Genomic DNA, 27,129 nt, shown 5'->3' with positions numbered 1-27,129 from the left:
CATGCTAGTGGCTGTACAAGAGAGTAAGAACTCTTGTGTATACTGTATAAATAAATAAAATAAATAAAAAAAAATTATTTGGTAAAAAAAAAAGACTGTTCTGATTGAAATACATGTACAGTATTTAAAAACAAATCTTAACTACAGTGCCGCGTGAATTGTGCCTGGTTGGCTGCGTGTTTTATATTGCTGACTATCATGGGGAGGTCACACTGGAGACACTACACACATGGAAGCGGGTCATACAGCAGCATGGGGGTGAAGTAAGTACTTGTTACGGTTTGATCTTTAAGGTTTTTCTTACGTCAAAAGACTACAGTATACTGTAGTCTTCTGTAATGCAATAATACAAATTTAATAATTAATGCAACGCTAGTTGCATTAGTTATAAAATAAGTTACTAGCCGTTGATAGGGTAAAATTACTATACCGTTGATAGGGTAAGTAATAATTGTAAATAAAAAGCAATAAGATGCTTATCTTAACATACTAAGAAGGTTAGGTGAGGTTGGTGTTTTCTATGAAGCTTTTCATGGTAAACTAAAATATTCACAATCAATTAGTATGTCACATATGCACTTATTAAATAAGCCAATATTAACTGTAAGCATGTGCGAGAATGGGTTGCAGTTTTATCACAGTCAGGGGTCTTCTGTAATAATATCATCGCTACATAATAGAATGAACAAGTATATTATGACATTTTTAGGCGATGCTGTGGTCACAAGCTGAACAGCAGTGCTGTGAGCTCATGCTGCATGCATCAGGCTTGGTAGCTCACTCAATACTGAGGCCCCTAACACCCAGGAATTTGGCCCACGATTTAAAAAAAAAAATGGCGTCTGTTTACAAGAGCCCTGATGAAGGTGTGGTGAACCCCGTGTATCTGCGGGCCGTTTAAATCTTGCGTAGTACTCCAAAGCATCATATGATGCGAGGCACAATTTACTGCAAGTCGGTCAAAGCATCATATGATGCGATGCGCAATTTAAGGGTTAAACCGAGGTACCACTGTACTATATCATCCTTTGCAGGTGACACTAGGATTTTCATGAGAGTAGATAACATAGAGAACACAGCAAACCTCCAATCAGATGTAAATCAGGTCTTCTCTATGGGCTACAGAAAATAATATGGTGTTTAACGAAAATAAGTTCCAGCTCATGGGCTACAGAAAAAATGAAAATATAAAAACGGAAGCCACATACAAAACTCAGTCAAATCATAACATAGAACGAAAAGGCATTGTAAAGGATTTGGGTGTACTCATGTCTTAAGATCTTACCTGCAAAGAACACAATAAAGTAGCCGTCACAACTACAAGAAAAATGACAGGTTGGATAACAAGAACCTTTCACACTAGAGATGCTATACCGATGATGATACTTTTCAAGACGCTAGTGCTCATTAGAGTGGAGTACTGCTGCACAATGACAGCCCCTTTCAAAGCTGGTGAAATTGCTAACCTGGAGAGCGTGCAGAGATCCTTTACTGCTAGAATCCACTCAGTAAAACATCTAAACTACTGGGACCGACTAAAGAGCCTAAATCTGTATTCTCTTGAACGCAGGCGGGATAGATACATAATAATCTATACGTTGAAAATATTAGAGTGGCTGGTCGAAAACCTGCACACAGAAATAACACCACATGAGTCCATGAGGCATGGCAGGATATGCAGAATACCCCCGTTGAAAAGCAGAGGTGCAACAGGTACTTTGAGAGAGAACTCTATCAACATCAGAGACCCGAGGCTGTTCGACACGCTTCCACTACATATAAGGGACATAACTGGCCGATCTTTCAAAGTGTTCAAGAGAGAACTTGATAAGCACCTCCAAAGGATACCTGATCAACCATCTTGAGGTTATCTTGAGATGATTTGATTTTCAAATTTGATTTTCAATGAACCAGGCTGTGATTCATACGTCAGGCTGCGAGCAGCCGCGTCACACAGCCTGGTTGACCAGTCCAGCAACGAGGAGGCCTGGTCGATGACCGGGCCGCGGGGACATAAGCCTCGGAATAACTCTAAGGTAACTCCAAGGTAAGGTACACCTCTAAGGGGGCCAGATTCTGGCTTGTTGTCCCCGGTAGGCCAACAAGAACTCTGTGACTGATGGCACCAATTAGTATGGCACTGAATCTGTGTAATACCTTAAGGAAGCTACAAAGGCTTGTTCAGAAATTATCATTTCATTACATTCAATGCTGGTTTTTTGGGGGGGCCAGGTAAAAAATGTTAGAAGTGGCTAATTGTCTCTTCCTTTAATGCCAGGTAATGCCTCTCTATGAATCTGCTCGTGTTACTCACTTACTCTGCAAGCATCAGAAATCACCTGTGTTCATGCAAGCTGTTCGTGAAAACAAACGGTGTATAACTATATTCTGGCTTAATGATGTTCTTTTAAGAGGCAAGATGGCTCCACCTTGGCAAGCTATACATCTTCCTACACCATTTGGGTAAGATCTTACTCTCTTGTAAAATACAGTTCTCTATTTAATTATGTCTAATAATAGTATTCATAATTCCATTTTTTATTTCTTATTATTATTTTATTTCTTCCCAGTAATGACAACAAACCCTGCAAAGATTTGATTGTCAGCGTGAGTGGATTTGAGAACGAAGAGAGAACCATTATCAAGTTGATGTTGCAACTTGTTGGAGCTAAATATACTGGATACTTCTCCAGGCATAACAGTCTCCTTGTCTGCAAAAAGTAAGTTACCTTTTTATATATTTACTTTATACTGTATTTACAACTGACAGTGTCCAGTTGTCTGTGCTTGGGAGGGTCGTGGGTTTGCGCGCTCCGTGAATAAACTTCCATATACTCGGTCATATTAGGATTACAGTGATAGAACACGGATCACATGTATCACAAAGTGTAAAACCACATTTAGGAAAGAAAAAATACAGTGATGCCATTAGAACTTTATGTTTAATAAGGAATAACCACCTCTCACCAGCCCACGTGGAAGCGTAGTGCCTAAACAAGGCCCTACACGAGGCCCAAGTTTACATATATTTACCACGGTATACTTAGATTATAGTGAACAGTGATACGGTGAATAGTGAACGGTAACAAAACAGGCATAAAGGCTTGAAAGTGTAGGAAAATTGCCACGTGTAAAATTTAGAATGTATAATTCAGTGAATAGTGAGGCAACACACACACCAGACCCTGTGTACAGGGGTCACGAGGCTTGATCGGTGTACACACTCGGTAGGCTGTGAAGGATTGCTTTCCCCCCCCTTTACCATTGGTCAACAACCACTACCACTGACCAGAAGCATTATGGTCAGAATGCCTTTAGTATAGATGTGCACAGAATGCAACAAGGAAGTAGATTACCACCAGAGCTTCCAGTTCCAACTATGTTCAGCAACCATACACAGTAAATGTGCCAACACGTCAAATAATGCCAGGAGAATTGGTCCCAGAGACCACTCATGTGTACTGGTTCTGCAAAAAGGATAATATTACTGTCTTGAAGATGATCGCCATTCTTGATAAAACCCCAGCAGAGCACAGAGAATCGTTTCTAACTGCCTGCACAGAAATCTCCAATGTTTTCAAACAAATTGTCAAGGACACCCAGGCAGATTCAGAATTGGAGCCAAAAGTCAATTGATTAAGTTAGAAAGAAAAAGAGAAATTTAAATGTAAATAAAGTACTGTACTGTAATATCTTTGATTCATATATTTTACTTTTATAAATTGTTGTAATACATATAAATAGTCATTATCTTAGACCTACAGATCATACCTTCATCATACATTACACAAAGAAACTTAGATTTCAGTGGCTACAGGCTTTGCATGTACTGTAATAGCAATAATAAATACTGTACGTACAGTATAATGAAAACCTAAGACGTCTGAACAAGATAAAGACATTACTGTATCAACATCAGTAATAATCACAATAGTGAAACAAATACACAAGATACATGTTAATAATTAACAGGAAAACAGTACATCATTATTATATAATACGCCTGACACTGAGTGGACAGTGCTTGGGGTTTGTAGTCCTAAGGGTCCGGGTTCGATCCCCGGCAGAAGCGGAAAGAAATGGGCAGTTTTTCTTTCACCCTGATGCCCCCTGTTTACCTAGCAGTAAATAGGTACCTGGGACAGTACAGGAAATGAGAAGCCTTGGGACCCTTGTTGGTGCCACAACGGTCCCAAGGCTTCCACTGAAGCCTAACGGGTTTCAGACAATTCCCCCATGCACTCGGGCTCTGTCAACCAGTAGTTCTTTCCTCTGTCCTTTAATGCATGTTATATCACGATAATGTTATTTCTCTGTGTATTGAAGGAGAGGCATCAGAGGTAAAACTACTGGTTGACAGAGCCCGAGTGCATGGGGGAATTGTCTGAAACCCTGGTTAGGCTTCAGTGGAAGCCTTGGGATCCTTGTGGGTGCAGTAGTACCCCAGGTTGCAATTCTTTTACCATGTTGTGGTGCAGTCAACTAGAATGAACCTGGAACACCCAGCGCATAGGTTCAAACCCTCATCAAGGCTTCTGTGGATTTGTTCATTGATATATCACTTTAATGTGATTTCTCTGTATATTTTGGGATTGCTCATACCTGCCTAAATTAAATGTTCAAGTATTTTAATTTGAGAATAGGAGCTATAAAATTTTTGGCTAAAATGTATTTAGTGTTATAGACATTTATTACTTTCAGATTGGAAGGAGCCAAAGTAGCCAAAGCACGAGAGTGGAAACGCCCAGTTGTAAATGGTGTTTGGCTGAGTGAGGTACTGTTGGGTCAGAACACTCCTCCGCTGGTCTACCACGGCACTCGCTATCAACATTATTTGGACGACCCTCTGCGAATAGATCCCTCCTTAGCGTCCCATCTTTTCAGTAGGTTTTGAGCTATGAGTAATTTTGGTGCACTATAGTAAAAAAAAAAAATAAGTATACAAAGATATTAGGTTACAAAAAACAATGTGAACAGGTAGTGGACTGTGGGATATCTGGGGCTTGACTCAATTATTTAATTAATGAAATTAATAACGAAGGACCACCCACTTTTGAGAAAAGAGGGAAACTAATAAAAAGTGATCATTAGAAACACAAGGAAGAACCAGTGTCTATGGATAAATATTAGAAAGAATAATCACTTAAATAAATAATGGACTGTATGGTTAATTAACTAAAGTCAGAGCCTCAAACACCTACATTGGGGGGGTATTGCTAGAACTTCATATACGTCTAGGAACTAGTGTGGTTCGTGCACCAGTTCATTGTTGAATAAAGAATATTGTGACCAAAATATTATAGAATCAATAGGTAAATACAAATAGAAAATATTAATGATTATTAGAATTAGAGAGCAATCATCTAAATAAACACATTTTATCTCCAGATCACATGACAAGCATTCAATATGATAATATCAGGAACATGTAGAATAAATCGGAGTAATTAAATGTGTACAAAAAGTCTTAGCTTTAAGACGATTTCTATGACATCGTTCGCGCCTCGTCCTCGTGATCTCAGGATCCCCACATAGAAGCCCTTAGAGGTGAATAACACGAATGTAGTTAACGGCTCGTTGACTCCTCACATACGAGCTGTAATTTAAAGGATATTACGTAGCATTGAACTAGGCTACTTAAATCTCAATATTTATGAAATAGAAAATAAAGATTAGTGCGGTACTAATGTTGGATTTTTAGTCGTCATTCGATGTAACGACAGACTGCCCACGAAATATACAATCTCTAATGATGCATCAAGAAAGAAATATATACTTATCGACGGGTGCAATGTACGCTGAAGTCTGCCGGTATTGCGTCTCAGTCTCAAACTTCTACAATGTAGTACATGTGGTTGAGAGTTTGGCTTGAATATCAACGCGTTATTATTTGACCGAGCACTGTAGATCACGGAGAAGAATAATTATTCGTTCAAGGTTGAGTACCGGTGTAATTCTTGCTGATAATCCCAACGTCACGTGTCTCAGACTCTGACACCACGACTTCCCGTTCAAATACGTATGCTCTCGTTGCTCACTCCGCAACACGAGCTCGCCACACACACACACAATGGCGTCTCCCTCCCTCAACCCACGTCCCCGCATTCACCACCGAAATTATTTATCACGAATAATACTATTTCGCGCAATCGTGGTTGAAATACTTTAATAAAGACTGGGTTGTGATTCTAGGGATTTAAATATTATTGCTTTCTCGTCTTATGGTGGTAAACGAGAAATGGAGAAGATTTTAGTTCTCTCCATGGCATTCACGCGTGACAGAAAAACTATTACTTGATAACAATTGTAACTAAAACTCTCGATTTAGAATTATTTGGGAGTTATGTTATCCATAATTAATTATCACACGGAATACTGATGATTTTAGAGAATCACATTCAATTCTCTAGTACACTGGCTATAAATGTGTTTAACTAGGTATAATCTGACGCAATCCTGGTGCTTGGTTTCGTAAGAATTCCAGCATCCATATGTAGATATAATGGTTAGTTTATGTGAACATTACTGTTAGTAAGTTTTAGTGACTACTGTAGTAGTCACTAAAACTATTCGTTTTAGTGAGTAGTCACTAAAACTATTCGTTTTAGTGAGTAGTCACTAAAAAAATTTCCAACATGGACTACATGCAGTATAACTATGCTGCATGTAGTCCACTACCTATTCACATTGTTTATTTGGATAGAAAAAATGCAATGCCAAAGCTGTGAATGAAAAATTTGGAATTGTGGTTAAACTAACAAATTTTTAAGAATTAATGTCTTGTTTGTTATCCTTCACTTACAGATGCTTGGAAGTATCCAATAAGTGTGTCAAAGGAATCTGTTGAAAAAGCTAAGGCTGTAAGAGAAATGGCATTGAGAAAGAGAAAAACAGAAGCAGATGGTAAGTGATAATTATTGTATTCTGTTTGGCATCCATGTACTATGGAAATATTCTGTTTCTATACACCATATATATAAGTGCCTTTGTTTCCTTTGGAAGCTGCTCTATTCTAGAGTTTGAATAAGCAAGTGAAATCTTGCTCATTCCACTTTCAAGGTGTTTATGGGTATAGTGAGTTTGTTGGTGCTTAGGTGGGTGTTAGAGAGAGAAGTGTGCTGGTATACATTAGTGAATTTATTGGTGCTAGGTGGGTAGTAGCAAGAGCTGTGAGCTTACCTATCGGTGACTACGGGATAGGTGACTACGTGAGCTCTAGCGCTTTAAGCCCTGCCTCCAAGCTATTCATACCTGGCATGCTAATTACCCCTTTCAACATTAACATTTTATCATATTTTATTTTAAAGCTGAGGCTAGAGTTGGCTTTAATAACCTCTTCCTTCATGCGTTCCATTTCCCTACTACTCGTACAGGAAATGGGTCATTCCATCTCAAATCACCAAAAAGTCACCTATGGTTCCCACTCGACCCTCTCCAAATGCCATGAAATTTTGTAGTAAGATAGTCCTAGACCCCAAATGACACTTTGCAAAATATTGGAGCACAATCTGCTTTGGTTCTTATATAACAGGTCTATATTGAATGGGCTCTCGTCCCATTAATACATAAATACCACAAAATTACCAACTTTGACCCTTTGTTAAATCACGACTAGTGCCCAGAGAGGTGTGAAATTTGGCATACCAGGGCAACTTTTGGTGTGGAATACAACAGTGTAATCAAAAATGTAGTTTGGGTAGCCATTGAGCTACCAATCCATGCTAATATCACTGCCAATATATCTCAAAATATTTCAATATGCATCATTCCCAATTTGGTTTTGAATGACACCATTGAATGGAGCAGATTTTTCTGTACAAGAGTAACTTTTATTTAGGTTGGGATCTGAATTCCTAGGTCAGCCAGAGGACTCTGAAAATGACATACCTTGGTGCAATATAAAAAAAAATCAAATTATGATTCTCCATCTTCTTTGTGCACTGATCATGACTGCTAGCAAATTAATATCCAAACTGATTGGAAAAAATTTAAGCTTCATTGGGTAGAACTTTTTGGGTGGGATTCAGAATTATTATTAAACTATCAGTGCTATTTTTGGGGGGAGCCCCGTCGGCTCCCCAGAGCTATACCAGGCTGAAATGCTAATGTCAGACTTTGGCATCAGTCATGTGTATGGAGTTCTTAAGGCCTACCGGGGACCACGGCCAGAACCTAGCCCCCTTAGAGAGGCAAGGGGAGCAATGGCCTATAGAAACCTCCGTGTGGTTGAAAGCATTCTATGTCTGCCATCGACCGGGACAAACATCCAGAAAGATAAGCATCCCAAAACAAACCCCTATTCTGGTGAAAATTGCTACCAAAAGCCTAAGTAGTGGATAAAACTCCCCAACAAAAAACAAGCAAACAAGTATGACGTCACACGTCACCGCGCCGCTGTCTGCGCAACTCCCCCTTCCCTGGGAGGGAAAAGGGGGAGCCCCAGACCTCTCACGCTGGCTATCCACCCATCAGTTCTGAGGCTGGATGTCAAAACACGCGAAAAACCACCGACCAGAGGGAGGAAGGGTTGCCGGGGAGCCTCCGGGTCACAAGCAGAAAATGGCGTTTCATTACATTCAACGCTGGTTTTCTGGAGGGAGTCCGTCGGCTCCCCGGAGCTAACTACCCACAGAGGAAGGTCATAGGGACGGATCCGGGAGGCGAACACCACGCACCCCTTAACAGAAAGCGAGACAACAGGCTGCAACCGCCAACCCAAAGCGACAAAGGCTCGAACGGGCCCGGGAACGACACGAGACAACGAGCAGCCAGGCCCCTGTATGTGTGCCAAAAAGCCCTGTGCCTGAAGTCAGGAAGAACACGCCGCCAAGACGGCAGCAAGAACAGAGACTCCACGAACACCATGGGCACGGGCAAAGATCACAGGCTGGCTAGCCGAAATAACACGGCAGACGACCCGGGACACCTTCACCCACGAACAGGGAAGAACGGGACCGGATCAACCCAATGCGCACCCAAGACACAGAAGCCGCGGCGCGCAAACAACATCGTAGGGCCGCAACTGAACACAAAACACGACGCACCCCTGGCCCGACCAACCAAGCACCAACAAACCAAGGACCCCCCGGAATGCAGCAGCCTCACCCCGTGCCAGAAAAGAGGGAGACGGCTGCAACCAAACAAACCAAATGCCATGACCAAAGGAAAGCAAGAAGCTCAGCGACTCGAGCCCTAGAGGCAAACGCCAATAGGAAAAGAGCCATCAAAACAAACCCGAACCGAAGTGGCCACCATCAACCGACGAGAAGAAAGAGCATCCTATCCAGAGACCAGGACGGCCCAAGTGGCGCAAGAACAGGCCGGAGGTATAACAATGCACAAGACAGCTTACGAACGGCGCAGGTGTAACACAGTGTCACGAGTGGAGTACCACAGGGTTCAGTTCTTGCACCGGTAATGTTCATTGTCTACATAAACGATCAACCAGTGGGAATACAGAATTATATGAACATATTTGTTGATGATGCTAAGATAATAGGGAAGATAAGAAACCTAGATGATTGTCATGCCCATCAAGAAGACCTGGACAAAATAAGTATATGGAGCAACACTTGGCAAATGGAACTTAATGTAAATAAATGCCATGTTGTGGAATTGGAGAACATAGACCACACACAACCTATAAATTATGTGAGAAATCTTTAAAGAATTCTGACAAAAAAAGGGATCTAGGGGCAGTTCTAGATAGAAAACTGTAACCTGAGGACCTCATTAAGAACATTGTGCGAGGAGCCTATGCTACACTTTCTAACTTCAAAATTGCTTTTAAATACAGTACTGTACATGGATGGAGAAATACTAAAGAAATTGTTCATGACTTTTGTTAGACCAATGCTGGAATATGCAGCGGTTGTATGGTGCCCATATCTTACGAAGCACATCAACAAACTGGAAAAGGGTGCAACGACATGCCACTAAGCGGTTACCGGAACTGAAGGACAAGAGCTACGAGGAGAGGTTAGAGGCATCAAGTATGCAAAAACTAGAAGATAGAAGAAAAAGATATGATCACTACGTTCATAATAGTAACAGGAATCGATAAAATTGATAGGGAAGAATTCCTGAGACCCGGAACTTCAAGAACAGGAGGTCATAGATTTAAACTTAACAAAACAAAGCTTCCGGAGAAATATAAGAAAATTCACTTTTGTAAACAGAGTGGTAGACGGTTGGAACAAGTTAGGTGAGAAGGTGGTGGAGGCTAAAACCGTCAGTAATTTTAAAGCGTTATATGACAAAGAGTGCTAGGGAGACGGGACACCACGAGCGTAGCTCTCATCCTGTAACTACACTTAGGTAATTACACTTAGGTAATTACCAAGACCGAAAGCAAACCTTTCTTTTTGCTTTCTTTTTGTGCGGCTCCGCCAGCGCCGCACAAAATGAGGCGACAGCAAGTCAACAGCCCCAACCTCCACCAGAAAAGCCAAGCCGACGCCAACAAACACAGCCATCTAAGAAGGAACAGAAGGAAAAGGAAGGACCGCCAAAATACCCCATACTGCCACCAAGAAAAGCACGCAGGTGGGACACCAAGAACGAAGCCACCCGACCACCTACCAAAGGTGAGAGACTCAAGTCGGAACCCAACCAGCCCGGTCAAGGTTCATCCAAGCCTAGGAAGAGGCGGAGCCGCGGGAAGATCTCGGGCGCGACCACCGAGGAGGCAGAGCCGGAAACCCAAGCAGGCAAAGACGGAGATGAAACATCTGCCAAACAGAAAACCCCCCAACATGAGCTCGCTCGCCAGGAGATTGGAAACTACGTGTCCGACGCGGGACCCCAGAGAAGGAACACCGCAAACCCTGAAAAAGCCCACAGGCAGAGCAAGCCAGGAAAACAGGAACCCAAACCTGGCAACAGGAAGGCCAAAAGGCACAAATAAAACACACAACAGCGTGAAGCAGAAGCACGAGGAAGGGAAGTGGTGGACGCGGACCCCACACACAGCTGCAAGTACAGACCTGACAGAGCCCAGGAGATGTCAGGCGACAGGGGAGAGGCAGGATGAAAGAGCCAAAACGCAACCCCAGGCACAAAACTACAGCAAAATGTCACCCCACAACATCCCGACACAGTAAGAAGTACCACATGTCACCGTGGCACACGTTACCAATGCACACTCGCACCAGCAACATGCACCACACGCAAGACGCAACCGGTAATATGCAACATGTAACAGGTAACGTGCAACCGGAAGTAACGTCTTGCGGCAAAGGCAGAGAATGGCAGAGTCTGACTCCAGACCGGGTCAAACGTAGATACGAGAGAGCCCAGCAGGTCCAGGAACCCGCACACTAAGCGACCGACAGCGGAGAGGCGGGACCAAGGGCCAAAGTTCAACCCCAACAAGCACAACTAGGAGAGGACAGCCAAGGGAGAACAGAATCCAATGTTCCATCAATGTGGGATGTGATCGTTCTGCCCCATCCCTCTGAGGTTCCCACCTGTTCTAGTGCAGACATGGGCCTTGCAGTTCTTCTGGACTTATGCAGTCTGCGCCCTGAATTCTTTGCCCTCTTCGGAAGACTGTTGTCTCCGGTCCGGCTTCTGTTGGGGCTGGGTGCCTGGATGGTGTCCCCGGACATCCGGGTCACTTCTTGGCACGTTCCTCTCCAGGATTCTGGGACTGGCACATCTGGGGTTATTTTTTTTTTAAAGCAGAGGTGCAACAGGTACTTTGAGAGAGAACTCTATCAACATCAGAGACCCGAGACTGTTCGACACACTTCCACTACACATAAGGGACCTAACTGGCCGACCTTTCAAATTGTTCAAGAGAAAACTTGATAAGCACCTCCAAAGGATACCTGATCAACCAGGCTGTGACTCATATGTCAGGCTGCGAGCAGCTGCATCCAACAGCCTGGTTGACCAGTCCAGCAAAGAGGAGGCCTGGCCGAAGACCTGACCACGAGGACCCTGAAACCATCTCAAGGTTATCTCAAGGTAAGGTATGAGTTACATCTGTCTCAAGTAAGAACCATGTCTAGTTCTAACTCCCACACCAGACATTACAGCCTTGCTATAGAGAAGACAAACCACTACTGGCCTCATCTCAGCTCTCCACTCTTGCTCTTGTTCTGGCTCTCTGCTCTCGGATTCATTTGAGGTCTTTCAAGGCCTCGCAGAAACTCCTCGTTTTCAGCTATTTTCAGCAACTATGAATTACCTGACTCTGCTAGCAGCTCGTAACAAGCATCTTTGTCTCTACCTATATTCTTGAGGTTAACTTGAGATGATTTCGGGGCTTAGCATCCCCACTGCCCAGTCCTCGACCAGGCTTCCTTTTTGTTACACACCCCCAGGAAGCAGCCCGTAGCAGCTGTAGCAACTCCCAGGTACCTATTTACTGCTAAGTAACAGGGGCATCAGGGTGAAACAAACATTTTGCCTATTTGTCTCCGCCTCCACCGGGGATCAATCCCGGAACCTCAGAACTACGAATCCGAAGCGCTGTGCACTCAGCTGTCAGATGTCCTATCAGGATGTCCTATCAAGATACTGCCATACCATTTCTTAACATCCAACTGCTGTAAACAAACTATATTAAATACTGTAAACATAAAAAACCATCATACTCTGAATATTGTCACCCAAAATCTTATATGCTACAGAACCAAATGTCACCTTCGTTTACCAAATGAAAGGCGAAAGGAGGTGGTCATAGCCATTGGTTAGTGAAGGTTGGAATTACATGGGGACAAAGTAAAATAATATTTTGAGAAGAAACAGTTCAACAATTTCTTCTTGACAAAACTCATATTTATCATTGTGGTTACAGGTGATCAGGAAAACAAGCGTTCTCGTTTAGACCCACCTCCTGCTCCTCATCTTAGTGCTTCACTTACACCTTCACCTCAGCAACCACCTACTTCAATGCAGCTTCAAACTCCTCCCAGTGGCCTCTCGCAAGGAACTATCAGCTTAAGTGGTGTTCGAGGAAACCTCATGCTTATCAACAAAGAATTACCAGCAGAACAGCACAGACCACGCATTCTTCTGTCTTGTGTGAAGAATAAAGATGATGTAGAAAGGGTAAGAATTAGGATTAGTAAAATAATGAGAATACACTAGTGGGTGTCCTGTTAGTTTCTGTTCCCCCATTTGAGAATTACAAGGGCATTGGTTATTTCCTTCTTTGGGCTTTCTGAATTTCTTCCCTATCCTTTGCTTCACTTAGATGATCCTTCTGGACCTGGATGGGTGTCTTTGGGCTCCTTCCTTAGTCCCTAGCACCTGGTACATTTTCTGGTATGAGGACTGTCTTGATTTGGGCCCCATTCAGTCAGTCTGCTAGCCAGCTCATCATGGTTCTCTTGGTTGAAGGGTTTAGGGCTTTGGGGTTCCATGTTGACTGACCAAAGTTCTGTTTGGTTCCATTATGGATTTGGTTATGCCTGCTCTGGACTTCTGGAACATTGTTTCTTCTGTGCTGCCACCAGTTTCTACTGTTGACTTGGTTGTATTTTGTGGGAGAACTTGGTTTCCTCAATGGCCTTTAGTGTGGTTGTGCAGCAGCCTATTTTTGCCTAAGTAGCCTGCTTTTAGGGCTTTATGGTACTTGTGTATGCTCCATTGTTTCATAGAGGAAACCAAAATCCGTTGTGCTTTCCTGTGCGATTTTGGGTGCTTCTCTGTTTGCCCTGTGATTTGTCTGTCACTGTTACCATCTTTGATCTTTTGGTTTGAAGCACCGTTTCCATGTTGTGTGCACTCTATTACGATCACCATGGTGCTCCTAGTCTTGACTAGAGGGTCATTTCTACCAACAGGTATGTGTCTCAGTTTGCAAGTTGGCAATTGTTCTAGGATGCTCTGCTGTGCTTTTCTTCTGCTTGGGGTCCATGGTTGAGCTTGGCCTCAGGCTGGGCTTAGGGAGTAGAAGAACCCTCTCCAGGTATGGTCTGGTTTCTCTGTGATCTGGTAGTTCTTGCTTTCCCAGGTGTGTATCAGCCCAGTCTCTCTTAGTTTAAGGCTGGGGCTCAGTTGTTGCTTGCTTCTGGTTCTTAGTGTTTGGTCCTGCTGGTTGACTTGCATGATTGTTGTTTTCATGTAAACAACAACAAAACTCCCCTTTTTTCCTCCTGGGGGGGAAGGGGAAGCCCCAGATCCCTTGTGCCAGCGACCCAACCAACAGTTCTTGGCTGATGCGATTCTGGGAAAATCTTTTGAAAAAGTACTTTCTGGGAGGGTTTACTTGATTTTAGGGTAATCTTAAATCCTCATTCCCCTTCCAGCTGTATGTCCACATTAGATTCTTTTCCTGTTGTTCAGTAGACCTGTGTAAGTCCAGAGGCCTGGTAGTTTTATAGATGTTTGTGGTTCCAGAGTCAAAGCATCAAAGAACCACTAAGACAACCCAAAAAAGGATGTTTCATTACATTTATCACATAATTTACTTAGCTTAGATGTGTTGACCAAACCACACACTAGAAAGTGAAGGCACGACAACGTTTCGATCCGTCCTGGACCATTCTCAAATCGATTGTGATGAGGGAAGGAGTTAAAGGCAATAAATAGGCAAGAGAGAGGTGAGAAGGAAATCTTAAGAGGAAGAAGAGCAAGGCAAAAGGTACGAAAGGTAAGGTGAAATAAAGGGTATAGTAATAGGAATAAGAACATAAGAACACAAGAACAAAGGTAACTGCAGAAGGCCTATTGGCCCATACGAGGCAGCTCCTATTTATAACCACCCAATTAGAAGGAGAAAGTAATAGGAATAAGAAGGGGATAGTAATAGGAATAAGTAAGGGATCGTAATAGAAAAGAATGGAAAGAAAAGGAAAGAGAAAGAAAGATAAATGGAAGGGTAAACTTATGTTAGGTCATGTTTGTTAGAAAGTTTGGAGCATTTGATTATATACTGTGAAAGGGAAGAGTCAACAGCAACAAAGCCAGGACTCAAGTTCATGTTGGGTACGTTGTGTATTAGAGCCGATTCAACAAGAAGGCGTCTGTGCAGAGTAGAGGCAGGAAAGATTTTGGAGGAAAACTAATCAATAGGATGATTAGAATCCCTAACATGACAGAAGAGAGCATTGTTTGTGTCTTCAGACTTAATACTTCTTTTATGTTTTTTAAGTCTGTCATTAAGTCTATGGCCAGTTTCACCAAAGTATTGGAGAGGACAAGACGAATAGAAAATAGAATAGACACCAGCAGCATTAGAAGCAGGAGGAGCAGTGTGAACTAGATTGCTACGAAGTGTGTTAGTTTGATGAAAGACGAGCTTTATGTCAAGAGGACGAAAGGTATTAGTAAAAGTTTTGAGTTCAGATATGAAGGTAAGGCAGAGCACAGTGCTACTAGTTGTTGGCAGCCGGATTTTACTGTCTTCTTCCTATAAGATTTCCTTCTCCTCACCTCTCTCTTGCCTATTTATTGCCTTCGTCTCCTTCCCTCGTCACAATCTACTTGAGAATAGTTCAGGATGAACCGAAACATCGTCGTCCCTTCACTTTCTAGTGTGTGGTTTGGTCAACATATTTCAGCCACGTTAATGTGACTCCTCGTCTGCATTAGCTTAGATGTCTTCCTGCACAGTTAAAGTGAACGATTAGGCAATGACAATGAATGAATGATAAAAATAATGATTGGGTGACCATTGAAGATTTGGAATTTTATTTAAAATATTATATTTACAGAAAATTCTTGAACTAGGAGGATACCTTGCGAGGTCCAGTGTTGAAGCAACTCATCTCGTCATGGGCTCGTCTACAGCTCAACGCACCGTCAAGTTTATGTGTGCAATCTCTTCGTGCAATTATGTACTGTCTTTGCAGTGGATAATAGACTCCCATGCTGAAGCCAAATTTTTATGTAAGTATTTTCTATAATTCAATGTGAGAATCCATCTTACTTATTTTCACACAAAAGCATACATGCACACATGTATTCATGCACACACAATTTGCCAGAGGAGATTCAAAGTTATATGAATGTGTTTGAGGATGATGCTAAGTTACTGGGAGAATAAAAGACTTAGAGAAATGTCATGCCCTTCAAAATGGCCTAGACAAAATAAGTGAATTGAACAACACATGACATGAAATTCAATGTAAATCAATACCACATAATGGAATATGGAACAGGGGAACACAGACCACACTGAACCTATAAATTATATAAAACAATGTTGAAGAACTCAGACATAGAATGAGATCTAAGGGTGGATCTGAATAGTAAACTGCCACCAGAGGATAATATCAATGGCATTATGAGAGGAACCTATACCATGCTAATAAATTTCAGAATCATGTTTAAAATATTAGGCTGGAGTAACACTAAAGAAACTCTATGAGACTAAAATTTAGGATATGCAGTAGTTGTGTTGTCCATATCTCAAGAGGCACATCAGTAAATTAGAAAGGAAGTAAAGACATGCTACTAAATGATTTTTAGAATTAAATTTTTTTTTAGAATTAAAAAACAATAAAACCTTCCAGACTTGTGACAGTGTTAAGGAGGACCTATGACTAAAAGGCTTTGTACCCGATTGGATGCCCTATAGTTGGCCATGTCTTGTTTTTAGAGACCTAAAATTGATGACTTCCACTTTGAACAAATCCACAAGGGCCGTGACGAGGGTTTGAACCTACGTCCTAGAGGATCCCAGACACTGCCTTAACCCTTAGACTGTGCAATACATATATAGATGATTTGAGTAACATTATCGATATTGCGCAGTACATTAATAGCAGTTTTAGTGTCTAACACTTTAATTTAAACACCCCCCATGGGATAGAGGCAGCTATAGTGCAGCCACGACCGATAGTTGGCAGATGCCACCTAGAAAAAAAATCGTAGCCAACATTCCTGGGTGTGTGAGCCTCAGTACTGAGCGAGCCACCAAGGCTGACGTACGCAGCATGAGCTCACAGCACCGCTGTTCAGCTTGTGACCACAGCATTGCCTAAAAATGTCAAAATATATACTGTATGTACATGCTATTATTTAGCGATGATAGTATTACAGAAGACCTCTGACTGTGATGAAACTGACCAGGATTCTGATAATAACAGGGTTGTTGTGATATTTAGCGCTGTGCTCCATGGTGGAAGGAGTAATGCTGAGGGAGGGAGGGTGGTGGCGTAGTTTTCTGACTGTTTGTGGCCACCTTTTATTAACTGGACTTACCATACCAGTTTAGTGGTTTGCTATGGTGAACACAAATGTAGATACTTATATATAACGTGTGTATAGAGTGTATAGTGTGTAATAACAGCAATAGGAGTATGTTGGGAGCCGCCATTTTGGTGAGGGAGGTACGTCGTCTGCACGACTTGTCATGTTGTTACTAGCGACCACTATGGTCTTTGGGCACCATACCAGCTTATTTGTACAGGTATGGTGAATAAAACATGTTGATACTTATATATAATGTTTGTATATAGTGTAATAACACCACAAACAGTTTTGTTGGAGGAGAAATATTAGTGCGTCTGGCCTTGAACTAGTGACGGCAGCAGCCACCAGCTGACTGTGTGTGTAGCTATGTCTCTTATTGCTTGAACTCACCATACAAGCTTAGATGTACAGTTATGGTGAACATATTATATAGATACTTATATTTAACGTCTGTGTATAGTGAATAAAAGCAAAAACAGTATGGTTGATGGAGTATGTTGGCGAGTGAGGAGGTGAGGGAGTGGTGGCGAGTGGCTGACTGGCTGGTGAGTGAAGGCCGCTCATCGTTGCTTTTTGACTCACAATACCAATTTAGTGGTTCGTTATGGTGAACAAAGCTTGCAGATACGTATATATAACATGTGTATATATCCTGTAGTGTAATAACAGCAAAACTATTTGTTTATTGTTTTATAAACATAATTGAAACACTAATACAAACACAATAATTTTTAGTACAGCAATGGTTCACACATTTTATTATATAAATACAGTGGTACCTCGGAATACGAGTGTCCCTGAATACGAGTTCATCATTCATCAATACGTCAATTCATCACCGTTCATCATTCAGAATACGAGCAGGATTTGCTCGGAAAATGTGCCTCGGAAGGCGAGGGTTACCTCGGAACACGAGTTTATTGATATGCGTACAGGCCGACCTAGTGCGTGGTGGTACGGTGATCGTCGCCCCTCCGCCCCTCACTCCTCAGTTTACCAGTGCCTCGCGCCCAGTGACTATCCCATGTCAATTCTTCACCTGGATTTTCAGTGTTTTGTTGGATTTTTGGCCATTTGACCATATAAATTATTACATATCTCACAATGGGTCCCAAGAAAGCCAGTGGTAAGGTTCAAGGCAAGAAATCGCATATGGGGATGACAATAGAGGAAAAACAAGAGATCATTCGGAAGTATGAAAATGGTGCACGTGTTGTTGAACTTTGTTGGCAGTACAACAAATCCACGTCAACGATATGCACTATACAGTACTTGCCAAGAAAAAGCACATTATGAGTGCTAAAGTAGCAAAAGGTGTAACATCAATCACAAAACAATGACCACAAATACTTGAGGATGTGGAAAAGTTATTAATATGGATACACAACAAGGAGTTAAAGGGTGATAGTGTTTCGGAGGCCATCATTTGTGAGAAAGCCAGGGAATTGCATGAAGACCTTGTAAAGAAAACCCCTGGAACGAGTGCAGATACGATGGACTTTAAGGCTTTAAGGGGAGCCGGTTGGCCGAGCGGACAGCACGCTGGACTTGTGATCCTGTGGTCCTGGGTTCAATCCCAGGCGCCGGCGAGAAACAATGGGCAGAGTTTCTTTCACCCTATGCCCCTGTTACCTAGCAGTAAATTAGGTACCTGGGTGTTAGTCAGCTGTCACGGGCTGCTTCCTGGGGGTGGAGGAGTGGTCGAGGACCGGGCCGCGGGGACACTAAAGCCCCAAAATCATCTCAAGATAACCTCAAGAAGGAAGCAGGGGATGGTTTGAAAAAAAAAAAAAAGTGGTATTCAGGGTGTTGTGAGGCATGGGGAGGCTGCCAGCTCAGACAAACCAGTGGCAGAAAGATTTATTGAAGAATTTAAAGAGTTTGCAGAGGCTGAGGGATACCTACCGCAACAGGTGTTTAATTGTGACGAGACAGGACATTATCAAGGAGGAAAAATCATTGCCCGGACACAAGCCTATGAAAGATAGGTTTACGCCTGTGCTGTGTTCAAATGCGAGTGGCGATTTGAAAATGAAACCCTTGCTTGTGCATCATTCTGAAAATCCAAGGGTTTTCAAACAGTATAAAGTGCAAAAAAAACAAATGTGGGTGATGTGGAGGGCTAATAAAAAGGCATGGGTGACTAGGATTTTTTTTCGGAGTTGGTGAATGAAGTGGTGTGCCCTGCCATAAAAAAATATCTGCAGGAGAAACATTTGCCACTCAAGGCCCTGCTTCTCCTCGAGAATGCTCCTGCTCATCATCCAGGCTTGGAAGATGAATTGTTGCACAGATACAGCAATTTTCTCACAGTAAAGTACCTTTCTCCTAACACCACTCCTCTAATTCAGCCTATGGACCAGAAAATCATAGCGAATTTTAAGAAACTTTATGAAAGGGCACTTTTCCGGAAATGTTTTGAAGTGACTGAAGCCACAAACTTCACCCCTCAAAGAGTTCTGGAAACACCATTTTAACATTTGTAGTGCTTTAAAACTCGTTGACAAAGGGGCTTGGAATTGGATGGTACTGATGTGGAGGAGTTGGTGGAAGAACACAACGAAGAACTGACCACCGAAGAACTCCAAGCCCTTCAAAAGGAACAGCAAAAAGACACAGCTGAGGATGACCCTGTACTGTATTTCTTATGGGAAAATTTGTTTCAGGTTGCGAATTTTTTGCTTGCGAACCATCTCTGGGAACGGATTAAATTCGTAAATGGAGGGGGCCACTATATATTAAAACCAGACGTCATAGACGTCTCTCCCAAACATCCGCAGAGTTAATTACAGTCGTCGTATACGTCCCTCCTGAACGAAAGTGTTAATGTAATGAAATGCCTCTTTCTGGAAGAGTCTTGGTGGCTCTCTGATTCCTTCCATTCTTTCCATTTTCGTTGGTTGATGTTTGTCATCTTCAATTCTGCTCCAGAACTGGTTTAGAAGGCTGGCATAGAAGACTGAAGCTCGGGGATCCCTCATACTAGCAGGGAGGGGGGGAAGGTTAATGCTAACGAGCTCGCGCTAGTTTCAAGAGATTCTGTTGTTTACATTGTTTGGTGAGTTTGTTTGGCAGTTTCAGTTCATTTGAACCCAGCAATGGTCTGTACTGGTTCGCTGACTTTCTAGATGCTTTTCTGGTGGGCAGGAAAGTGTCATCCACCCTCTACACTTCTGTGGGACCAAACTCTGGCTCATGACTTCCGGTAGACCAAATAGAACCCTGTGGCTGATGTGATCTAATAGTTGGGAGCTATCTCAGTAAGACAGCCACACTGAGCCACGGGGGCTCATCCTGAAAGAGGCATTTCATTACTTTCTAGATGAGGCTGCTTTCTTGGGCACTGAATTTTTAATTATATAAATATTTAATTATTGATTATTTTTATATAATAATTACTAGTCCTTCCAATAATATTTGTCTCTCGCATGTTTTTTCAACAGTGGAAGATAATTACTTTATGGATATGCCAGAATATGAGCGCGTGTTCAGATTCAGCCTGAGGGAGACGTTACTCAAGTTTAATAGGAGACAGCTTTTCACAGTAAGTTCATCTCAGTTATATATAACACAAATAAAAAAGTAGTATACAGTATTGAAAAACATTTTCCTTACTGTCCAAACCACACATCAGAAAATGAAGAAACTATGATGTTTTGGTCCATCCTGGACCATTATCAAGTCGTTTAGCCTTCAAATTGGTTCAGGACAGACCAAAAGTTTTAATGTTTTAATTTTCTGATGTGTGGTTTGGACATCATATCTACAGCCATGTTATTGTGACTCATCATCTGCAAACATTTTCCTTATTTTATATCTGAAATATTAGTGATTCTGGTCATGTTTATTAATCCTAATGTGTAATTACCTAAGTGTAGTTACAGGATGAGAGCTATGCTTGTGGTGTCTCGTCTTCCCAGTAAGCTTTGTCATGTGATACTTTGAAACTATTGACGATTTTGGCACCTACGGTTTTAATTGAGCTAGTGTTGCAATATTGTACTAATGTTAGGTGAAATAAGATTACAAATTTTATTGTATTGTATTGTACATAAAGCATGTATAATGGAAAGTTTTCATTTTTCAGGTTTCTTACAGAAGATTATGCTGCATTTACCAATTGTTTTCTATTCTTAAATCAGTCTATTACAGTATATTAATAATGGATTTACCATGCTCATACTGTAATGTAAATCATTACTTTTTCAAAACTAAAACAGACAAATTTTCAGAAAAATAAGTATCCCAACTTTATCCTTAAAAAGAATCAAATTTGGAATCGATAATCTTATAAGACTCTGGACTTTTTTGTGGGATCGGCATCTATGCCGGAATCGTTAGAAATTTTAGCATCGTCCCATCATTGGTATTTAATACCCTTTTGAAATACTGAAGCACAAATTGATTGTGCATTTCTTTTTCAGGGTAAAATTTTTTACCTGACACCTTCTGTAGTTCCTGGACGGACTTGGCTACGTGAAATTATAGAATGTGCTGGTGGTACGGTAGAAAACAAGCGACGCACTTTAAATGATATTAAGGAGAAAAACAAGTAAGGCCACTTCTTACTTTAAAACATACTTTGTCTTAGCATTAACTATTTTTATAATGTTCAAAAAGTTGCAATTAATTCCACCAACTGCGAAGTAACAAAATAGAGAAACAAACAGCAGAGAGAAAGTGAGAGAGAGAGAGAGAGAGAGAGAGAGAGAGAGAGAGAGAGAGAGAGAGAGAGAGACAGAGAGACAGAGAGAGACAGACAGACAGAGAGAGAGACAGACAGACAGACAGACAGACAGACAGACAGACAGAGACAAAGAGAGAGAGAGACAGACAGAGACAGACAGACAGAGAGAGACAGAGAGAGAGACAGAGACAGAGACAGAGAGAGACAGAGACAGACAGAGAGAGACAGACAGAGAGACAGACAGAGACAGAGAGATGCTTAAATGACAGTGATTGCCTGTCAGCTTTAATGAAAGTAAATAAATAATAATACTGTACTCTATACAACCCAAACATTCTATGGTCAGATTTTAATTGTTTTGTCTTTCCTTCCCTTATTTAGAGATGGAGTAAACAAATATTTAACTATTGCTGCACAGTCTGATGTACATTTAGTTAAAGACCTTCTTCAAGAAAACTTGCGTAAGTATTTCGATTTTCTTTGTACTGTATTCATTTGAGGGATTTGCTGACAATGCTGTAACCACATTTTATTTAATAATAAAGGCATTGGCTGTAACAATTCAAAAAATTTCCTAGAAAAATTTGGGTTATTGGTTTGGTTCATATTGTAAGTGACACTATAAACAGTTTATCAGGTTCTAAGTACTGATTTGACTATGTCTGAATAAATCTGAGGTAAAAGAACATATTTGCACGTACATGTTTATTTTCTTAATGGTGGAAAAACATGACTATGCATTACAGGAGTCAGTCTTTGCCCTGTATTACAGTGCTATATAGCTCTCAGCTACAATTACTAAAAAACTTAAATTTTCTTGAGTGATTCTCGGATGCTTGTCATTAACAAACTTAGCAATTTCTCCTATAAGTTATTTTGAAGTTGCCATTGAAGACTGCTATAGCTGAATGATTAACCCTTAAACTGCGCAATACGTCATATGATATGTGACATTGAAGGGGGATATAATTAGAAAAATATGTAAAATTATGTAAATTATGAAAAATTATGTAAAAATTACTTAAAAATGTTAAACAAATCTTCAACTTATTGGCTTCATCTTTGTGAAATTTTCATCAAAATATTTTCAGAAGTTGATTATATACGAATATTAAAAAAAAATAACGTTTTGTTGATTAAGAGAACAGCTTCTGTTTACTGGAACTGATGGATAATGTAATAATAAAGAGATGCAAGCACCTGTCCGACGCACAAAGAAGAATGGTAGTAAGAAGTGTCCACAAAGTGGATATACACCAGGGGCTCCCCCCTCCCCCTCTCGGGGCGGGGAGGGCTGCACGGACGATCGGCACGGCAGTAAATTGTGATGTTTGCTTGTGATTGTAGGGAGTTTCTACCTCTCTTCGTTTTTTTTGTTTCAGTTTTTACCCTGTGGTATTTGTTTTGTTATGCCCACCTTTCTGGGTGCAAACCCCGGTCGATGGCAGATAAGGAAAACCCAAACCACAAGGGGTTTTCCAGGGCCATTGCTCCCTGAAACCTCTCTGAAGGGGCCAGGTTCTGGCGCTGGTCCCTGGTAGGTCTTAACTCCTTAGCTAATGTCCCGGTCTAATATAACATACATTAGCCCAATAAGTTCCAGGGAGCCTCCGGGGCTCACCCAGAAAATGGCGTTTCATTACATTCAACGCTGGTTTTTTTACTTACATAAAGTATACCCTAAATATATTCCTTAAATCATTATAATTATTGCTATATTTTGTATTTTGGGGGTTTATTTTTTCTTGACTTCATTTCTACACACATTGACCTACAACTTTCACATACTTGAGTACTAATGCCAAACAATGTTTATTACAACATACAAGTAAATTCATGAATTAGAACTGCCTTATTCATTGTCAACTTCAACTTCAATTATATCTATAACTAGAATTTCAACTTCAGTATCCAAAAATCTAGTTTCTGACCGATTCTCACCATTTTTACATATAGTGTGCACAGCTGTCTGTTCTGCAACCCCTATAGAATTGACTTTCCATAAACTCTAAACGTTTGGAGTTATAAATTTTTGTTGTCTAAATTTGCGCATATTTTAAATGCCATATTGACAATTTTTTTTACAGTAAACTATACTGAAAACCTATATTAAACCTATTAAATATATGAAAATGAAGATCATATGCTATTCTGAGAGCATATTAACACCAAATGAACAGTTGGTGATATTGTTATATTTTTGCAGCTGATTTCAAAAGCTGAAGTTTTCAATACAGTATTCAATTTTATAATTATTTTTTATTTTCTCGTTTTTCAAGTTACCCTGGTATCATTAAGACAAAGTTGGATCATTTGCCTATGCACAAAACATTTGAAAAGAGTTTCAGAAAATTTAAAAACTGTGTTCAATGTCATACATCATATGACGTTTTATGTAGTTTTAAGGGTTAAAGAATGTAGAATACTTAGCATTTCATTGCAGGCAAGGCCACTGCTTCACTTGGACAGACAATCAGTCTGTGTTTACCTGTAACAACTACACAGTTGCAGGCGATGAGTCACAATAATGTGGCTGAAGTATGTTGACCAGACCACACACTAGAAAGTGAAGGGAGATTGTCGTAGTCGACAATCGACTTGAGATTGGTTCAGGATGGGCCAAAACGTCGTCGTCCCTTCACTTTCTAGTGTATGGTCTGGTCAATAACTACACAGTTGTCACTGTACAGTACAGATGTATGTGTATTCTTCCTTATTATGCTAATATTTATAATTCTTTATAGCTTTCTGATCCCACCAGATTTAAGATGTGTGCATGATTGCAATAACAAGTACTGTTCGGTATATTTATATCATTACCACTTTTAGGAGGATAAAAATAGCCTAAGCTATTCTATCCCTTTGAGATGATTTTTTTTTTTGTCTAAATAAATGTCCCTGAACTTGAATTGCCACTTTTATTTATATTTAATTATGGTGTGGCAATACATTATATTAAAATATGGGCTGAAATTTCTTTTCTTTTCTTTCCAGCTGTTTATAATGCTGAGTTTGTTCTGGGCTCTATCTTGAAACAGGAGATTGATCTTCAGATGGCTATATATGTTGATGAAGAGTAATTATGTGTATTGTAAGAGATTAAATTAGTATTGGAGTTAACTTTCAATTACAATCAAATGAAAGAGTTTCAGAATATTGTGATGACATTTTATCTTAATTATTTTAAACTAAAAGAAAAAGTTGTAACAAGTGTGGGTAATGCCTGTAGTAACCCTAAAACTGCCAACAATGTTTATAAGCATTTTGTGCTTGAAACACAAAGGTAATGGTAATTAGTAAAAGTAAGTTCTGCTTATGAATTCTTGAACCAGCAAGAGCAGATTGTCTGCAGTTATAATAACGTCAAAACAAGTACATACAGAAAGACACACTAATTTTATTTATGCATGTAAAGAGTAATTTAATTCAGTAGTCTATGGGTTAATACTAACCATTATAGCTAAAAGATGAAATTCATACATTGTTATACTTTCAGTGAATACTGTATATATATTTCTTCATTCTGTAATTTGTTAATGTGGTAATTACTTAAGTGTAGTTACATGATGAGAGCTACACTCGTGGTGTCCCTCACGAGCTGCACCTCATGTCTGCGCAGCTCTCCCCTCCTCGGGAGGGGGAAGGGGGAGCCCCAGACCCCCGCGCTGGCGACCCAACCTTCAGTTCCTCAGCTTGGTCGTTGTGGCTCCAGCTCCAGATTCTTATTGTGCTGTGCCTGGGATCAGTACTTCTTTTAGGTGGTGTGCGAGCTGGGAGTAATATTCACAGGTACTCGGGCTGCATGTTCTTAGGGTCTCTCAGGTCGTCCACAGGGTTATTAAATCTATTAAATCTTATTAAATATTTGGAAGTAATGCAAACATCAGCTGTGTTTTATTGTTTAATATTGTATTTTTTCAGTCTTTTGTCACTGTTCTCTGAGTTACTGTATTATGTATCAAAGCCTTCCGTGTTTTAATTTAATTTGTGTACCTATATTCCTCTAATGGATTAATTTTTATGCTTCCAGAATTTGTTTTGAAAACTTCAAGCATAAATATAGAAATATGTTATTATAAGTTGCACATTCTTATATTTATATAAACCCCGGTTTTATTATTTTAAGTTATTGTCTTCAAATACAATAACTTGATTTTGGTGTCCCCTTCTCTCACATACAAGCAACAAACATTCAGAATCTTTTTCCCAGATAAATCAACCTTCATCATAATTATGGAACTCATTTATATGCTCTATAAAAAGTTAATTAGTTGATTAGGAATACTGTAATTAGGAGCATACAAGCAAACTCAGATCTAGTTGTATTTATAAAATGAACTATGAATTACTTTAATACCATTTTGTAAGTTACTGTACACTGCACAAACTCAGATCTAATTGTATTTATAAGATGAACTATGAATTACCGGGTTCTTGATGACCTCCATAACAGTGACCATTTCCCTGTCCTTGTTTCCTTTTTCTCTTTTTACCCTCCCTTCTCCTCCCTAGGTGGCAGTTTAGCAAAGCTGACTGGAACCTATTCACCCTCCGTGCTACTCTCTCTGACCTCTCCTCTCTGCCTCTTCCTCACGCCCTCCTCCTTTTTCATGACGCTGTCTTCGACGCTACCCTCTGCTCTATTCCTCTCTCTACCTCCCGGGGCACGCCGAAGAGCGTTCCCTGGTGGAATGCGGACTGTGCTCTTTCTGTCCGGTTGTCTCACCTGCAACGTTCTCTTTCGGTTTGTATTACTAATATTTCTCCTCGTGTTGTTCCGTCCTTGCCCCCGTGGAGGGTCCCTCTTCCTCAATATTGTAAATCCCTGACACACATCACTAAAGCTTTTACCCCTCCTACGGTTCTGAAACGCCTTTTCCTTGAATACTTTTCTTCACATTCCCGCTCAGTTTCCATCTTCACCCGATGAGTACAAGTCTGCAGACAGTGTAGGCTACTCTGTTGTTTATCCTGACCACACCTATATGTGTTGCCTGCCTTCGGAGACTAGCATCTTCACGGCAGAACTTTATGCTATTCTCTATGGTCTTCGTCTCCTGCTTTCTCATTGTCAGTCCTCCTTTGTGGTTGTAGTTGACTCTCACAGTGCCCTCATGGTTCTGGAGTCCTTTAATCCAGTTCATCCGGTGGTCATCGAGATTCAACATTGGCTGTTTCTTATCTCCAGTAGATTTAAGACAGTTGAGTTTTGCTGGGTTCCCAGCCATATTGGTGTCTCTTTAAATGAACATGCGGACGCTGCTGCTAAGGAAGCTATCCACACTTGTCCC

The 27,129-nt window shown here is 40.9% G+C and overlaps 1 protein-coding gene across 2 annotated transcripts in view; it reads left to right on the top strand.

The window, feature by feature from the left end:
• Nucleotides 1-25,607, top strand: part of LOC123762576 (mediator of DNA damage checkpoint protein 1) — a 42,347-nt gene extending 16,740 nt beyond the window's left edge. For both annotated transcript variants that reach the window (XM_045749145.2, XM_045749146.2), the window contains exons 9-19: nucleotides 148-263; nucleotides 2,279-2,463; nucleotides 2,571-2,720; nucleotides 4,702-4,883; nucleotides 6,805-6,903; nucleotides 12,806-13,059; nucleotides 15,669-15,843; nucleotides 20,595-20,695; nucleotides 21,576-21,703; nucleotides 22,220-22,299; nucleotides 24,833-25,607. In XM_045749145.2, the coding sequence (XP_045605101.2) occupies nucleotides 148-263; nucleotides 2,279-2,463; nucleotides 2,571-2,720; nucleotides 4,702-4,883; nucleotides 6,805-6,903; nucleotides 12,806-13,059; nucleotides 15,669-15,843; nucleotides 20,595-20,695; nucleotides 21,576-21,703; nucleotides 22,220-22,299; nucleotides 24,833-24,918 (1,556 nt within the window). In that variant the 3' untranslated portion in view covers nucleotides 24,919-25,607. The remainder of the gene's footprint in view (nucleotides 1-147; nucleotides 264-2,278; nucleotides 2,464-2,570; nucleotides 2,721-4,701; nucleotides 4,884-6,804; nucleotides 6,904-12,805; nucleotides 13,060-15,668; nucleotides 15,844-20,594; nucleotides 20,696-21,575; nucleotides 21,704-22,219; nucleotides 22,300-24,832) is intronic.
• Nucleotides 25,608-27,129: the final 1,522 nt, after the last annotated feature.

This window comes from Procambarus clarkii, chromosome 27 (genome assembly GCF_040958095.1).
Source record: "Procambarus clarkii isolate CNS0578487 chromosome 27, FALCON_Pclarkii_2.0, whole genome shotgun sequence".
NCBI lineage: Eukaryota > Metazoa > Arthropoda > Malacostraca > Decapoda > Cambaridae > Procambarus > Procambarus clarkii.
This window is presented reverse-complemented; position numbering and strand designations above follow the sequence as displayed.